Source organism: Lagenorhynchus albirostris, chromosome 14 (genome assembly GCF_949774975.1).
Source record: "Lagenorhynchus albirostris chromosome 14, mLagAlb1.1, whole genome shotgun sequence".
Taxonomy (NCBI): Eukaryota; Metazoa; Chordata; class Mammalia; order Artiodactyla; family Delphinidae; genus Lagenorhynchus; species Lagenorhynchus albirostris.
Window position 1 is genome coordinate 61,469,721 of NC_083108.1, and position 16,227 is coordinate 61,485,947.

Sequence of the window (16,227 nt, forward strand, 5' to 3'; positions counted from 1 at the left end):
GGTCCCTGTCCAGTCCAGCCTCCTGGCGCTTCCCAGAGGCTTGGAGGACAGGGGGACCACGCTGGTGGACAGAGCCATGGAGGTAAACACCAAAAATTTTATTTAGTGCATTAAACTGGGGCGGGGCAATACCTTTTAGAACAATAGAGAATAGCTTTGTGGCTGCTCACCCCCAAGTGGGAGAAACAGAGCTGCTGCCCAGGCAGAGGGGACGGCCAGGGCCCAGCCCTGCCCCTGCGAGCGTCCAGGCCCAGCCGGCTGGGGGCTGCAAGGCTGGGGGTGGCAGGGCCCTCTGAGCTCGCCAGGTGCAACATCTCAGAGTGAAGGAGTGAAGACCACCGGGCAGGGCCGGTGGGCTGGGGTCTCCTCCAGCTGGCAGCTCCAGGAGCTTAAGGCATCTGTTCATGTGCTGGGTGCAGGGAGCGGGGAGTATAGCGACCTGCAGGGGCGACCTGAGACCCCCACCCAGCCCAACCCACAGAGGCCGGGGCTCCCTGGGAGGAAGTGGCGTGTAAAGTGCTTGGTCAGGCAGGGGGATCAGGTGATGGTGACACCCAGGAAGGCTGTGCTGGTCCCAGCAGCTCCAGGGCCCCCACCTAGGGTTTCGAACCCTCTGCAGCAGGTGGGGACTTCCTGAGCTGGGAGGGCACAGGGTCACGGGCCCTGGTGGGCTCGGGGTCAGTCAAGGTGCAGCTGGTGGAGAGGGGACGCCCAGCCCACACCCTAGGGTCCGCGGCAGCCTGGCCTCTTGGGCCCCGGAGTCTTCTACTTGGTGTCCCGCTCGGGCCCTGAGAGGCTGGGGAAGAGGCTGGAGGCGGCCAAGTGTAGACGGCACACGGCCCCCCGGGGGGGCGCCCCAGTGGCCGGGCTCCAGGGGACCCGCAGTGACGGGCGGTCCACCGGGAGGCCGAGGTGGCACAGGTGCAGGCCGGGGGGCACCCTGGGCTGGCCACGCCGCCCCCATCCACGGCTGCAGGTACCGATCCGCCCCCTGCGGGTTGCAGCGTCCCGTGAGAGAGAAGCAGAAAGGCGGAGGTCAGCAAGGGGCAGAGCTGCCCGGTTCAGGGTCTGAGGACCCACTGGCCTCCCACACATGGCCAGCCCCTGCCCCTGTCCCCCAGCCCCTGAAAAGCTGTAGATTCCCGATGCCCCCACCCCGGACACTTGCAGGGGGGACGGGAGATGAGTTCCAGTCCGCGCAGCTGCAGGACGGGCGGGCACTCCCTGCTCCTGGGATCCCGGGGCCCCTGGGGCAGCTGCAGTCCCAGCTTCTCTCCAAACGTCCTGTTACTGCCAGGGATGACGCAGACCCAGGGAAACCTCACGCTGGTCAGCCAGAGAACCGCCGGCCAGCCCCCACCCCCCAGGCCTCCAACTTGGCTTAAGTCCACGGAAACACCCACGCAGAACGTCCACGCCCAGACTATCTGCCACCACCTCTCCCGGAGCCTGACGCCCTCTGCCCCCGCCCGGAGCCCCTGGCCTTGCTCAAGGAAAGGATCGAAATGACTCTTTTTCTTTTTTTAATAAAATTATAGATATATAGATGTAGATATAAAAACATAAAACAGACACAACGCAAGCGGACGCTGCCGTGTGCTTACTCTCGGGTCCCTGGCGCCAGACAAAACTCCGACCCCTCCCCGATGTGCTTTCCACGTGGGCGCCCAGGCTCCAGCAGGGCCTGGACTTTGCATGCCTCGGGTGGGGGTCTCCAGTTTGCAGGGAGGGGACTCGGGGTCGCGTGGGCCCCCTGTGGCGGCATCCGGCCTCCTGTGCCCGCTCCCCCTGCCCCCATCACCTCCCACAAGAGCATAAAGCAAAGATTAAGGCTTCAATTAAAGCGAGTTTCCGGGCAGTGGGGGCAGCGGGGGCCCGAGCGTGAACACATGGGACGTGGCATGGCAGCTCAGCGCACAGACACGGGGACGCGCCCACCAGCTGGGCGAGACGAGACACACGGAGCCAGGACCCCACCCACAGCTGGCTGTCCGTCCGTCTGTCCATTTGTGCACCTGTCCGTCAGAACCCAGAGCAGTCCCGAAGCTGGGTGCCTGTGGGCCGGGCCTGGACTCCCTGCAGAAGAGTGGGCCTTGCCAAGCTACAAGCTTCCAGCGGGTCCCTGAAAGGCAATGGTTAGGAGCAGCTGGGCGGTGGGGCCCTCGGTCTGGGAGGACGGCCAGGGGCCCAGGCCTCTCTGTCCATCTCTGGGCCACAGTGACCCATGTGTAAGGGAAGTGGGTAGAGACTGGCCTGGTGACAACCTGTGCAGTCCACGCCCCCTTGCTGCCCCAGCTCGCGAGAGCAGGGCCACCAACACGCAGATCCTGCAGCCTCATGGCCCTTGGCCCAGCCGTGCCCTGGTGAGCAGATGAGTGGATGCACGGGCTGAGAACGAGGGATAGGCCCGTGGAGGCGTAGTTCTCCTCCCGCTGATGCGTCCACACCAAGCCTGGGCCTCCTCTCCCGGGGTAGAGAAGTTGGGAGGGGGGCAGCCGCTGTGGGGGGGGGTCCTGGCTCCCATGGCACCACGGCGACGGGTGGCAGTCAGTCCTCACACCGAGATCTCGTATGTGGTCCCACCCACGCCGGACACCTTCTTAACGAGCGTGTGCCGGGCGGGGCTGGCGGAGGGCCCTGGGGGGCCGGTGGCAGGCCCCAAGCGGGCCAGGCCCGGGGACTGCCCATTAAGCTTACTTGGGGGGGTCTTCAGCTGAGGGTGGTCCCTGCATCAAAACAAGCACACACACGCACACACACGGTGAACACGGGACCATGGCAGGACAGGGGCCAGCGGAGGCAAGAGGACAGAGGACACAGACACAGACGGAGCACTGGGCAGCCCCTGCCTCTGACCCTGGACAGTCCCGCACGGAAATGGGTGGGGGAGCAGAACCTGCCAGGGGAGGGCCGTGCTGTCACAGGACAGACAGATGTCAGAATGGCTGCCATCCCCTCCCAGGCCTCTCGGCACAGACCACAGAACACAGGGACGCCAGGAGGATGCTGCCCAGGCGAGTCCCTAGACCCTGCCCTGTCCTGGTGCCCTGAGCTGGGAAGCCCAGCAGTGACGATGTGGCCTCTTCCCTGCTCCCTCCAAGGGAAACGAGGGGCTGCCCTTCTGCCCTCCAGCCTGCCCAGCACTGACCAGTAGCATGGACCTCGCTGCCCAGCATTCATGCAGGCAGGAGCGCCTCCCTCCCTGGGCTGCCTCACAGCTGCCCCCTCTGGGCCTGTCACACGCACAACAGGAACCTCCTCGTCAACTGAGCCTGTGCTCACGGCAGCCAGGTGAAGCCCTGGTGAGCAAACGTGCCCAGCAGCTGTTCAGCTCTTGTACGTGGGCCTGGGACCAGCCTGCACTTCTGAGACTCAGTTTGCCCATCTCTGAGCAGGGAAGCCCTTGCTTCCTGGGGCTGTGTGCCCCCCGAGGGCCAGGACCGTGGTGCCCAGAGTGGCATGTTTTGCTGTGGGAGGAGGGTCACCCAGACTTGGCCTTCTGGGCATGGACAGTGGCATCATCTCTAGAGGAAGAACCCTAGGGTCCCCCACATGCTGGGTCTGTGCCAGCCAGGGGAGTGTGGGTGTTGGGCTCAAGATGCAAATTCTCCTGCCCCTGGTCCCAGGACATGCCAAGGCGCCCTTGGAGCCGGGCTACCCTCACACTGGCCGCCAGGATCCTCCAAGGTGGGTGAGGCCCACCCCCCTAGGTAGCCTCAGGCCTCCTGGGCAGCCCCCACGTGCTTGGCCAAGAGGCCCTGCAGGCAGCCAGACACCTGCCCTGTGCCCAGCAGCTGACCGCACCCTGAGCACCCACCTCTGCACAGACAGCGAGGGCGGCGGTTCTGGGAGCTCCGGTTGGATGAAGGCGACGGCTTTGGGGCCCACGTAGGAGGGCGAGCGGGGAGTGCTAGGTGGGGACGGAGGGACCTGGCGCACGGGCGACCTGTGCGAGCCGCTGGCAGGCCGGGCCCCCGGGGCGCCACTGTTGGCCAGGTCTGCCTGCAGGGAGGAAGAGGAGGTCCGCGGCGCTCGGCTCACGGCGCTGGACAGCGAGGACAGCGACGCCTGCAGCGCGGGGTTGCGGGCGCCCCCGAAGCCGGGCCCGGCCACCAGGTCGTCCCTGGAGCTGCAGCGCAGCGCGGGGCCACGGGGGCCCTCAGACAGCACGCTGGCCTGCTGCAGGCTATAGGAGCTAGGTGCGTCGTAGACGCCCGAGTCGCCAAAGAGCGAGTCAGCCTGAGAGCGCAGCAGCCGCTCACGCTCCTCCCTGTCCTTGCGCTCCTGGATGGAGGCCATGATGGTCCTGGACAGGTTGTCGTAGCGCACAGGCGAGGGCTCCCGAGGCCGCAGGCCCAGCACGGGGCTGAAGCTGCGGGGCGGGGGCCGTGGTGGGTCGCCCGCTGCCCCCGCGTGCAGGTAGGGTGAGCGGTAGCTGGCTGCGCCAGCTGAGGGGTGGGCCGGGCACGTGTGGCCCCCGGGAGAGCCAGGGTTCAGCAGGCTGTCGTAGGACAGGCTGCCGTTGCGGTTGGGCAGTGCGTGGGGGGCAAAGAGGCCACGGTGGGGCGTGGGGGGCCCACCCTCAGAGCGCAGGGGCTGCAGGGCCACGTGGTCCCCGCCCCGCCGGCTGGCGGCTTTGAGGCTCAGGGAGCGCAAGGCGCCTGAGAAGGTGTCAGCAGCACTGAGTGGTGGGGATGGCGGGTAGGCCGCATGCAGGCCACTGGGCGGGTAGTCAGGGACATCCAGGCTGGGCTCGGATGCAAAGTCCAGGCTGTGGATGCTGTCCTCCCCCAGCGTCAGGGAGTCAGTGCCCGTGACCTGCAGGGGGAGATGGCGCACATCCATCTTGGCCCACCCACCGTGCCCTGCCCGCTCACCAGGTGCTCTGTGCCCACTAGGAAGTTGCAATCCCGGTGGCATCAGGGATGGCGGCAGGTGCAACCGACGAGCTGTTCCCAGAAGCTCTCTATCCCCTGCGCCCCACGGAGGGAAGCGGGGACAGGGTGGAGCAGAGCCGGGGGCCCCAGTATCTCTCCAGGGAAGGCTGTGCATCTGCTCCAGCCCAACTCCCCAGGGAGAGGAAGGGGCCTTGGGGCAGCCTTGGGATCAGGACCTCAGAGAGACTTAACCACACAGTGACCCAGGGCCTCTCCCAGGCAGCCCACGGCTGAGGGTCTGGGCGGGCAGTGCAAAGCAGACAGCAGGGCAGTGCCCTCAGAGCCCAGCAGCCCAGGGGGTAGCCACAGTGACAGAGAGGGGTCTTTTTGATTCTCCGTGATTCCAGGCACACAGACTTGGACTGGGACAAGAGCCTGCAGAACCTCAAAACCCAGAAGGCGCATGGGTGGGGACAAATGTGGCCTCAGGGCACTTGGCCAACCAGCCGGACCCTCCATGGGACCCAGGACAATCCCAGGAAGGAGGCAACCCACCTAAGCCCCCTCATTCCAAGAAGGGCCACCGGACACTGGCCAGTGAGGCCCAGACTCACTGCCCTGACCAGCAGGCCCCAGAGGCAGGGTCAGGAAGGATATCAGTCCTGGAGGGAGTTCCCTGGGAGAGAAGGGCTGGTCCAAGTGTGCTGGCTCAGCCATGGGCCTGCCCTCTGGTGGCATGAAGGAGGCAGGCAGCCTGGGAACCTCAGGGGTCTGGGTGTCTGCTCAGGCCGTCCTCCGCTGCTCCACGTGAACGCAGAGAATAAATGTGCTTCCTCAAACAATCTCAAATTCCTCTAAAGCCTTCCCGAGGGCCCTGAGGACCTTACAGAGTGACTAACTGTGGAATTCCAGGCATCCTGGCACACAGTGCCCCCGGGGGCAGCGCCTAGAGCCAGCAGGCAACACTGGCCAAGGGCTGGGTGGCTAGGACTGCCTGTGCCAGCCCCTCCCAGGACACCTGGCCCTGCTCCCCTCTACCAGCCCCAGCTGGGATGCCCACACCCTCTGTGACCCAGGCGGGTCTTTCAGGGGTGAGACCTGGGTCGTGGCCTTAGATAGGATTCCTTGGGAAGTGGCCCCCAGGGTGTGGCGAAGTCTGGGGGCGGGGCTCTGGAGTTTCCCGGTGTCCGGGGGGCGGGGGGGGGGGGGCTCTTGGGTGGAGCCTGCGGGGTGGGACCTCGGGACCTCTGGGCAGGGCCAGGCCTCCTCACCTGCTCACCCGGCCCACAGAAGGGCGCCTTGGTACCCGTGGGAAAGGCGGGCCGGAACTTGTACATGGCGGGTGTCGGGGGACTGGTCCTCTGCGCCGACAGGGCGCTCTCTGGGGAAGATGGACCACTGTCAGACTGGGATCAGTCTGTGCCCCTCCCTCCGTTTGGCCGCCCCCGCCTCACCAGCACTGCCGGGGCGTGGGGTCTGCAGGTCGCTGCCAAATGTGCCAGCCTCCGCCTTGGGGGGCAGCGGCGGCCCCAGGTCCAGCGGCTTCTCATCCAGCCGGTCCAGGCTGCCCTTGGACTGGGAGGGGGCACGGTCAGTGGTGTGTAGGGTACAGGCCACGGGCAGGGCTTAACTGGGGACTCCATCCTGAGGCCTGGGACCTAGACCTCTCCCCAATTCCACCCAGTCCTTCCCCCTTCTACTCTTAGGCCCCTCCAACCTGACCACTTCCCACCTCACCCCGTCCCTTACCCCACCCCTGGGCCCCCACCTTGCTGTGGCCCAGGCCAGCCTTCAGCCCGTTGTCACTAAGCTTGACCTTGAGTGGTGCGGCTCGCTCCAGGAGCTCCGGCCGAAGGAAGGGCGGCTTCAGGCGAGCGGCAAGCGGCAGCCGGGGCGGCTCCACCACATACCTGCACCAGGGCCAGAGGGGTCAGTGGCCAGGGCAACCTGGCCTGAATGCATGCCAAGGGCAGGACCCCACCTGCCAAAAGCAGAAGTGGATCAGGCTGAGGGCCCATGGCTGCCCACCCCAAACCCCGAGGAGGCCCACTGGACACCCGCCGGGCCTCACCGGGGCGCCAGGGGGCTGCACAGCACGTGCTCCACGTTCCCATAGCAGCCGCGGGTGAAGGGGTTCACACCCCCACGGAACTTCCCCGTCACCTGTGGACATGGGACCCCTCAGCCAGCCTGGCCAGCCAGGGTCTGGCCAAGGAGGGCAGGGGGACAGGCAGGGACAGCAGGGGTTCCACAGAGGTGAGTTGGGCAGGGTTAGCCCAGGGGTGCCCCCAACCCAGGTCACCAGGGTCTGCCCCTGCTGTGGAATTTCTGGGCTCTGATTCACTGGTGGCTGCAGTGCCTACAGATGGGGGCAAGGAGGGGGACAGGGCAGGTGAGACCCCACATGCCAAACCCCACCTGGGGTCTCCAGGGCCAGAGCTTCCCCTACCACAGCTGCACATCAGCCGAGGGCCCCGGCCCTGCCCCGCCCCCCCCCACCCCAGTCCCTGTGCAGCCCTGGCTCCTCGCTCAGCCCATCGGGGACCCTCCCATGCCCAGCCCCATCACTGCATGGCCCCACCCAGGGTCTGCACCTGCTCATTGGTGGTGCGGCCCCGAGTGACCAGCACCACGTGGAAGCCAGTGAGGCCGATGACAGGGATGAAGAAGAGGCCGGCCACACACATGACGGCCATGCTGGCCCGTTAAGGCCAACGGCCGTGGGTGAGGATGGAGCAGGCACCTGTGGACAGACTACCCGCCCCTCCCCACCGCCCGCTCAGGGAAGGAGACCCACTCCCTGGGGACTTCTGGGCTGCCGACCCACCCCTCCAAGCCTCGACTTCCCCTGTGAGAAGCGTCCCCGGTCCACACCGCCTTTGTGGTCAGGCCAAGGATACGTGATGGTGGTGTGCGCGGCGCCCAGCCCCTCGGCGTGGTTCAGCACGTAGACCAGGCCGAAGGCTACGACGCCCACCATGTGCGCACTGAGCGACAGCAGGAACAGGAAGAAGTAGCGGTAGTTGCGGCGCCCAATGCAGTTGTTGACCCAGGGGCAGTGGTGGTCGAAGTCCTGGGCAGGAACAGCGCGTCAGGGCACACGGCGGGCAGGGGAGGAGGGCGTGGGCTGGGGGCGGGGCAGGCGGTCACCTCCACGCAGTTGTCGCAGACGCTGCAGTGGGAGCAGCGCGGCGGGCGGTAGAAGTGGCAGGTGGCGCACCATTTCATACGGACCTGGATGCCCCGCACATCCACGTTCTTGTACAGCGGGGCCCGGAAGTCATCCTCCTTATCCTCGTCCTCATCCGCTGTGGGTCAGGGGCAGCACGAAAGTGACTTCCCTGGCAGGAGAGCCCCTCTCCAGCCAGCCCTTCCCACCCACCCCCCACACCGCCCCCAGCCAGACTCTCTTTTGTCAGCCACTCACACTCTAGCGAAAGTCAGCCAGAAGAGCTACCCCAGCACAGGGCCCTACCTCGGGGGAAGACGCCAGGGTCCATGAAGGTGGCCATGCTGAAGTTGGCCAGCACAAAGAGGAAGAGGATGCCATTGTAGACAGGAACGGCTGGGGACACAGCTCGTGTCAACCATGGGCACCTGTGTCGGACAGCAGTGCAGAGCTGGGTCTGGGGGTGTGGCAGGTGTGTGGGGAGGGGACACGGGGCAGAGGAATTAGGCTTGGCCACACGCGTGCAGCGCTCAGCATGGCAGTCAGGGAGACCACTGTTGCCACGGGCCCACTGCTTCTCTACTCAACCCTCAGGGGCTGTGCACAGGCTCCGTGTGTGCCAGCCCTGACCCAGACACCCCTGAGCGCCTGTTAGGAGCTCAACCCCCCGTTGAGCAGACTGAGGCTCAGGGAGGCCCATAGGCCAGAGCCAAGCCGCGTCCTCCTGCCCCAGCTGGGAATCGTTCCGGGTCCCCTGCCCTTGATGGGGAGACAGGAGGTGGGAACCCAGGATGGGAAAGGAGCTGGCTCTGCCCATGTGCTCTGACGGGTAGAGGCCAGTGAACTGCCGGGCAGCTCAGGCCAGTCCTGGGCCTCACCCAGACCTGTCCCCAGCTTGGCAGGATCCTGTTGACAGGGAGATTCTGGGGTGTGGTGTGGGGAGCCCCAATCCTCGGTCGGTAAATGCATGGGGGGTTCTTCCCTGCTCTTCCCTGAGGGGTGCAGTCTCAGGGCCTGGGCCCTGGGTGCATCCCCACCCAGGCTGCCTCTTCTTTTCAATTTGTCACCTTATTCTCCATAGGGCAGTGCAGAATACTTGGAGACTAAAAGCATGGCGCCTCCCACCCCTCCGCCATCTCTCATCACCCCTCGCCACTTGGCTCCAAGGCTGCCCCCTCTTCCATGAAGCCTTCTCAGATTGATGGCTCCCTGCAAAGGTCTCACACGCCTCCCTGGTGGACACTCTGGCACAGAGAACATCTTCCTCAGGACTGGAGACTCACCAGTCCTCAGGCACATGGCCTGTGACCCCCTGCCCCAACTCTGTGGTGGGTTTCTGCCCACTAGGCTACTATGAAGCCCCTCTGGCTTCAGGCTCACCATCTCTCCCATGGCTGCTGTGATAAGCAGGGGGCACCCAGTGGGTCTGCTTCCCTCCCCGCACTCAGGCCCTCTGTGTAGCTGGGGGGCCGGTGGGGATCCCCTACACCAGACTTGACCATGTGGACAGGGCATTGTGGCCACCTGCAGAGTGAGTCGTGCCCGTGGCCCTGCCCGCCCCCATGGCATACGCCGGCCACACTGGTGCCCACGCCTGCCTTGGCCAGGAGCCAGCCCTGCCACCCCAGCAACCACCTCCATGGTAGCGGAACTTCTCTATTTTTAGTGGAAAGCAAGAGGCTATTTAAAGATTCCGCTCCCACGGCAGGCAGCACACTCGGCAGGCTGGGAGCCGTGAGTTGCCCCTACCTCTTCTCCAGAACCCGCCGTGGAAGTGATGCATAGTCCGAGGACACGGGGTCCTCTGCCAGGAGGCCTTCCTCCACCACCCCTGCCCAGGAGGCCCAGAGCAGATACCTTCCATACTCCCCACCCCTGCACGCTGGAGCCTGGCGTGCAGACAGCGCTCAATGTATGTTTGTGACCTCCGATCCAATGTCATTTGGCAGGATGACGGTGGGTCCCTGAGGCATGGTCTGCCCAAATGGGTGGGAGGGGGCTAGGAGCCCAGATGCCGGTTAAGACAGGTGAGAGAGAGCCAGGCACAGCCAGAACCTGGGAGAGGTGGGCACCGCGGACCCACCCTGGTGCTGCGAGCCAGCTCCCCACGCGCCTGCTGGGAGGGCTGACCATGTAGTCTGTGCAAAAGGAAAGTGTGGCTCTCAGGCACCTGCACTGTCGCACACTGGGGAGCCAGCCTGCTCTCGAGAGGAAGGAACCGGCCGAGAACGGACAGACATGCAGACACGTGCAGCAGGCAGGCGGGCGCTGAAGGCGGGAGGACGTGGGACGGGGGCCGAGCACGGCCCTTCATCATCGCCCTCCAAGTTTTACCGGCAGATGTTGAGAGCCCACTGCCCACCGGCCTGCTCAGTGAACCATGCATCCCACCCTTCAGGCTGGGGGGCGGCGCTTCTGTCATCCCCATTTTACAATCAAGGGTATCTGAGGGCTTGTCACCCAAGGCAGGGACTGAACCCCCGCCCCGGAGGCCCACACTGTTTTGTCCTCCCTGGGCCTTGATGACCCTGAGTGACACAGTTGGGGCTGGGGAGAGCAGCAGCTGCAAGGTGATGGAGTAACGCTTGCAATGAGGCTCTAGACGGCCTCTACCCAGGGTGGACACCACCCACCCACTGCATGCGTGGGCAGCACATACCGGGGAGGGCAGGGTGGGGCTTTAGCCTGTGCTGGGCAAGTCTGGGAGGGCATGGGTTCTCTGACTGGGACCTGAGCCACTGCACCCTCCACTCACCACCTCCAGCCCCCCAGGCTTCACTCAGACCCAGGATCAGGCACTGGCACGCATTCTGTCCCCCCATCCTCACCCCAGGGGTCTCTACCCCCAGGCTGTGCCATAAGAGGGGCTGAGGCCTGGGTCATGCCCAACAAGGACTAGCTCACTAGCCAATGCTGCCAGGGCCCAGGAACGGCTAAGTAGGGGAGAAGACAAAAGAACACACGCACATCCACGTGAACATGCAGGGACCCATGCATGCACACGTGTGTAGCACACATGCAGACACACACAATGCTCCAGGCGTACATGTGTGGATACTGCACAAGCATGCATACACACACGCACATGTGATCAACACAAAAGGCACGTGTGTGCTGACGTGTGTATGGATATGCACACTCGTGCACACAATGGCACATTTGTACCCTCATTCACACACAAACACAGATGCAGACTTGCCCCTCCTCCACTGACCCACACACCCCAGCCCTCTCTGGACATCTCTCAGCTCCTGTGGGCTGGGCAAGTGTGAGGATGTGTGAGGACACGCGAGCTCCGTGGGCGAGGCCTGGCAGGCAGCACTGCTCCGGCCGCCTGAGTCTGTGCCAGGCTCCAGGAGCACCTCTCTGCCCTCAGGGATGACACCCCACTCCCCTCCCAGGGAATGGTGTGCTCCAGGCTCGCCCTGCCAGGCAGGGGTTGTACACTGCCCACTGGTGGCAGACACACTGCAGGCCCCTCCCCCGGGCCGGCCCCCCTCCTGAGCCTCCACCATGGCCCAACCTGGGCCGGCGGGAGACACCGCCCAGCAGGATGGGGTTCTGCAGCGTAGCATGCTGCCTCGGCTAAATGCAGAATGGAAAATTTTAACTCAGACGTTTTCACTTAAATCAGGTTCTTCATTAACATTGACTAATGAAGCTCACACACGGGACACCCGGAACCAGAGGGTCTGCGGCTACTCTGCCTGGTCCAGCCAGGCAGGGCCTCTGGCCACATGCACCCACCCTACAGACACCCAAGCGGATGGGGAAACTGAAGCTCAGGGGACCAGGGGTACACACAGCAAGTCCTGGCAGGGGACTAACACCAAGTGTCCCCCTCCCCATATGGTCCCTGCCAGCGGCTCCATCCACCTAGGCCCGCCACAGGCTGGCTTGGTCTTGGACTGGAACTCTCACTGTCCTAGGCTGGGCCTTGTGGCTGACTGGGCCTCTAAGCATAGGGAGGGCTCAGGCCCATCCTGGGCACCTGCCATGACATCCCAGAAGTCAGCCCACTGGCCCCAGACAGAGACAAGACAGCCCAGTGTCGGCCCCAGGCATGGGTATCCCACCAAGCAGCCCTGGCCCTCTGATGTTCACAGGGTCCCTGTCGTTCTGTAAGGTGGCTCCAGGAGGAGGAAGGGGAAGGGGCAGAGACCTGGCCTCGGCACTCTCGGACACCTCCCAGCACCTGACCCGGCCTGACGCTGAGCCTTCTGGGGTCCAGGGGGACAGAACTGTACCAAGAACCCAGGAAGGCTTCCTGGAGGAGGAGGGCCACCAGGAACCTACCCTGAGGCATGCTACCCATCCTCGTGGGGGGACACCCCCAGCTCTGGGCCTCCTCCCTACACCCCAGCCTTTCCTGGTGACATGTCTGAATGTCCTGCTGGCCGAGCCCCTCAGAGAGCTGGCCCAAGGGAGGGGTCTTTGGTCCTCTAGGCCTGGGCTCCCCACCCTGAGTGACACCCGGAGCTGCTGCCTACGTGGACCTGTCTCAAAGGGGCAACTCATATTTACTGAGTATAGAGCGGGGGCCGGGGACCACTCAGCTTCCAGTGAAGTCCAAGGAGCAGAGCAGACAGAATCCTGTGGGGCCCCGAGGGCAGGGTAGGAAGGGCTCAGGAGCAGGTGTCTGAGTCTGCAGTGGGCCTGGGATCAGAAACAGGGCAGAGGTGTGGGTACCGGGGTGACGAGAGGCCTGTCCCAAGAAGGGGACTGCTTGGCCCCCTGCTTACCCGGAATCAGCCCACTGTGGGTGGTGTCATTGGGCCTGGGCTACCCAGCAGACCCCCTCAGGAACTACAATGCCTTCAGAACTGGGCTGGGCGCCAGCCAGGGTCCTCAATGGCCATTCAGCCAAGGAATGTGGCCGTGGGGTGCAGGGATCCCTGTTCCAGGGGGCGAGTGAGGGTCCCTTGGCAAGATGATTGCTGCACCTGGACGCCGGCTAGCACCCCTGCACCTCCATCTTCCGCATGGTCTCTCAGGCAGAGTGAGTCACTCAGGGCACGATGCAGGGCACACCTGTGCTGCTCTGAGGCAACCCCGAACCTCTCAGCGCTGGATCACTGAACCCAGAACCCAGAACCCCAGCAGTGAGAGCAGAGGGAGGGTAGGCAGCCTCCATGCCCAGCCCCTAGGGCAGGTTGAGTTCACAGGACAGTAGGGACCCTCTGAGATCAAGGGAAGGCTCAGGACAAGCACCCTTCAGGGGGCCTGTGTGCACCTAAGGGGAGAGGAGGTGGGTGAGCTCCCTGGGGTGGGGTTGATCTCAGTTGCTTGTTGAACTTTTCCCCAGCGTTTCACAAGTTCTCATTAGAGAACACATATTCCTTTTAAAGTCAGGACAAATGCTGAATTGCATTTGGGGAGTGAGAAACCAGAACCAGCACGTGGAGGCCAGGCTGCAGGGAAGCAGGGCCCAGACTCCCGCAAGACCCCTGCCCAGGCCCCACCCTCCAGAAGCCTCAGCGGGACGCATTCCACCTCGGCCCGCGCCCGCTGCCCACAGCCTCATAGCCAGCAGCATCTGAGTGACAAGAACAAGTCTGCTCGCCAAAGCCAGAAATAAGCCTGTCCACACAGGCCTTTTTTAAACATGCTGTTGGCAGCCTGTGGTGCCCACCCAGCCCAGCCTCCAGGTCGGGGCTCGCCTACCTCCAAGGTGCCCAATGCAGCCTTCCATCCTTGTGCTGCTGCCCTCGCCCCGGCTAAGGTGAAAGGGTACCCGGCTGGCTTCTGCCCACCCCCGCCTTGGAACAGATGCCCCACTGGCTGCGGCCACCCCAAGCCTCAGGTCCCCAGGAAGGCTAGAGTGGTTGCTACTCTGGTGACCTGGCTGTGTCCCAGCCTGGGACTTGTGGCAGGAGGTGGTCGCAGACCTGCATGGCTGAAGCCTGGGGTCCCCAACCCTTCCCTGTGCCTGAGGAGCCCTGGGGAGGGGGGTGGCACAACAATGCAGAGGGAACTGTGGTCAGCGCCTGCCCTGGTCTGCACGGGCCGGGACCTACCTGCCCTCTGCCTCAAGGGTCCCAGCGCCCACTGAGGCCAGTGTCCCTGGGTGTGGCCTGACCTGGGCCTCCAGCTGTGACCACTGGACCTTCCTGAGAAGGAGGTCAAGAGAAGGCAGAGCGCACTGCCAGGCCAGCGTCGGCGGTGGCCATGGGGCAGGCACGTGGCAGCCGGGCCAGGCCACACCTACGCGGGAACTTGGCTCTGGCCTGGGGCCGGACGGCTGGGAGGGCACTTGAGAGTCGTCCTTGGCTCCTAGCAAGGAGGGCTGGTGGCTCTGGGCGGCCTTCCTCCCCTCGTGGGGAGGGCAGGGCTGCAGCCACACCCTGGGCAGCCCCCGCACGCACTCCCTTGCCCGGGCCGGCGCCTCGCACCCAGGGCCTGCCTGGTATGCTCACAGGGTGGCCATTGGACACCAGTGTCCTCACACCCAGGTCTCACCTGTCCCTGACACCCCAGGAAGGGCACGCTCGTGGCATCAGCCTTGGCCCAGAGTGGGGTCTCACATTGCCCACGGCCCTGGTGCCCCAACCCAGCCCAGCCCGCCAGCCCAACCCCGGCCCTGGTCCCTCCAGGCCGCGTCCACCGCTGTGCGCAGCCCTGCCCCTTCTGGCCCCAGCGCCGCGGCCGACTCACGTGAACACGAAGAACAGGGTGCTGGAGCCGACCAGCAGTGCGGCCGCCGTGGCCACCGGGATGTACTTGGCGGGTTTGAGGCGCGTCCCGGGGCTGCGGGGCATCCTGGGCACCGCGCCGCCGCATCCCTCCCCGGGGCCGGGCGGGCGGGGCCGGCTGGACGGGCAGGACCCAGGCAGCAGCGGTGGCAGCAGAGGAAATCCCACCTCCCGGGCGGCGGCGGAGACAGCGTGCTGATGTCAGCGCGCCCCTTAAGGTGGACCAGCGGTGAGGGGCCGTGGGGCCGGGCGGGGCCCCTCGCGACAGCCGGCCCCTCCCACCTGCCCGGCCTGCCATCTCCCTCCTCCTCCTCCTCCCTCTGAGCTCGGGGCAGAGCCGGCGGCGGACCCTCCCGCAGCGGGGCCTCTCCTCCAACTCCAGGCTGGGAGCCCGTGACCCTCAGAGGCCATGCGGCCGCCGCACACCTGAGGTCTTGCCCACCGGGGTACACACGGCGACCGCCAGGCCTCCTGTCCCCAGCCCACAGGCCGCGGCGCTGGAGCATGTAGGTCCCTTCCGGGTCCCTGTTTGCACAGATCTTTCCCTAAACACCTCGGAGCTCTTCCTGGGTAGGGCCTGGCCCCTCCCATCTGGAGCAACACCCCGCCCACCCCACCCCACCCGCAGCATTTATGAGGGTGGGGGATTGTGACACTGCAGGGGCACCTTGGTTGTTTATCCCCTGCCCACCTCACAGCCCTTGAGCCACAGGGCCAGCGGGCAGGGTAAGGAGGGCGGGTCTGCTGGTCCCTCTGCATCCCAGCCCAGGCTGCAGGCCTCCCAGGACAGAAAGGAGTGCCCCTCAGGAAGGGCCGGGCACCCTGCCCGTGCCTGGGATAGGCCCGCGGGCGGGCCCACCTCCTGCAGGAAATCCCACCCCTCCAGCACCGCCACTGCTGTCGCTTAAGGTGGACCAGCAGCCTCGCAGTGCTGGGCCGCGCGTGGGCGGACCACAGCCTCCACAGTGAGGACCGGTCCCTGGGTCCTCTGTTCTGAAACCAAGACCCATCTGCCCCCTCCCCAGGTCAGAATCCATGTGGGGCCCTCGCCCTCCCTGGCCCTGGGCATCTGCTTCTCTACAGCCAGAACCCCGCGCAGGCCAGCGGCCACCTCCTCGGGCCACCTCCTTGGGCCACGCTGCACAGGCCCTGGGACTCCTCAGACTGGAAGACCCCACCTCGCCTTAAGGTCCTAGCCCAGCAGGCAGGGCCGTGAGCTGTTAGAAAGGAACCTGGGCTTGGGGGCCAGAACAGAGGCATTAATGCAACTGCTGGACAGCAGAGGTGGTAATGGGCTTCCTCCCACCACCCCAGTTACAGCCTCTGCCCTTCGGGGAGCCCACCCACCCCAGGAGGCCCGGGGCCCAGAGATGAGCGGAGAGCAGACACCTCCTTGCTCTGCCCGGGCTGCCTCAGCCTCTGGTGGCCTCAGGGCCTGAGGACACACTGTAGCCCTCCGCCACCCCCTGGGCCTGGCCCTGGCTCCAGC

General features: G+C 65.2%; 1 protein-coding gene across 8 annotated transcripts; it reads right to left on the minus strand.

The window, feature by feature from the left end:
- Positions 1–83: 83 nt before the first annotated feature.
- Positions 84–15,517, minus strand: ZDHHC8 (zinc finger DHHC-type palmitoyltransferase 8). 8 transcript variants are annotated; one of them, XM_060170468.1, is made up of 12 exons: positions 15,165–15,272; positions 14,701–14,950; positions 8,353–8,474; positions 8,028–8,185; positions 7,778–7,950; positions 7,472–7,574; positions 6,949–7,040; positions 6,646–6,787; positions 6,332–6,452; positions 6,149–6,258; positions 3,818–4,818; positions 84–991 (listed from the first exon to the last, which is right to left on the minus strand). In XM_060170468.1, the coding sequence occupies exons 2-12, from the start codon at positions 14,802–14,804 to the stop codon at positions 766–768; spliced, it is 2,352 nt and encodes a 783-aa protein (XP_060026451.1). In that variant the 5' UTR covers positions 14,805–14,950; positions 15,165–15,272; the 3' UTR covers positions 84–765. The 8 variants fall into 8 exon arrangements, with proteins under 8 accessions (XP_060026451.1, XP_060026453.1, XP_060026452.1 ...); XM_060170470.1 differs by lacking the exons at positions 14,701–14,950; positions 15,165–15,272 and adding an exon at positions 15,430–15,517; XM_060170469.1 differs by lacking the exon at positions 14,701–14,950 and having other exon boundaries at positions 15,165–15,264.
- Positions 15,518–16,227: the final 710 nt, after the last annotated feature.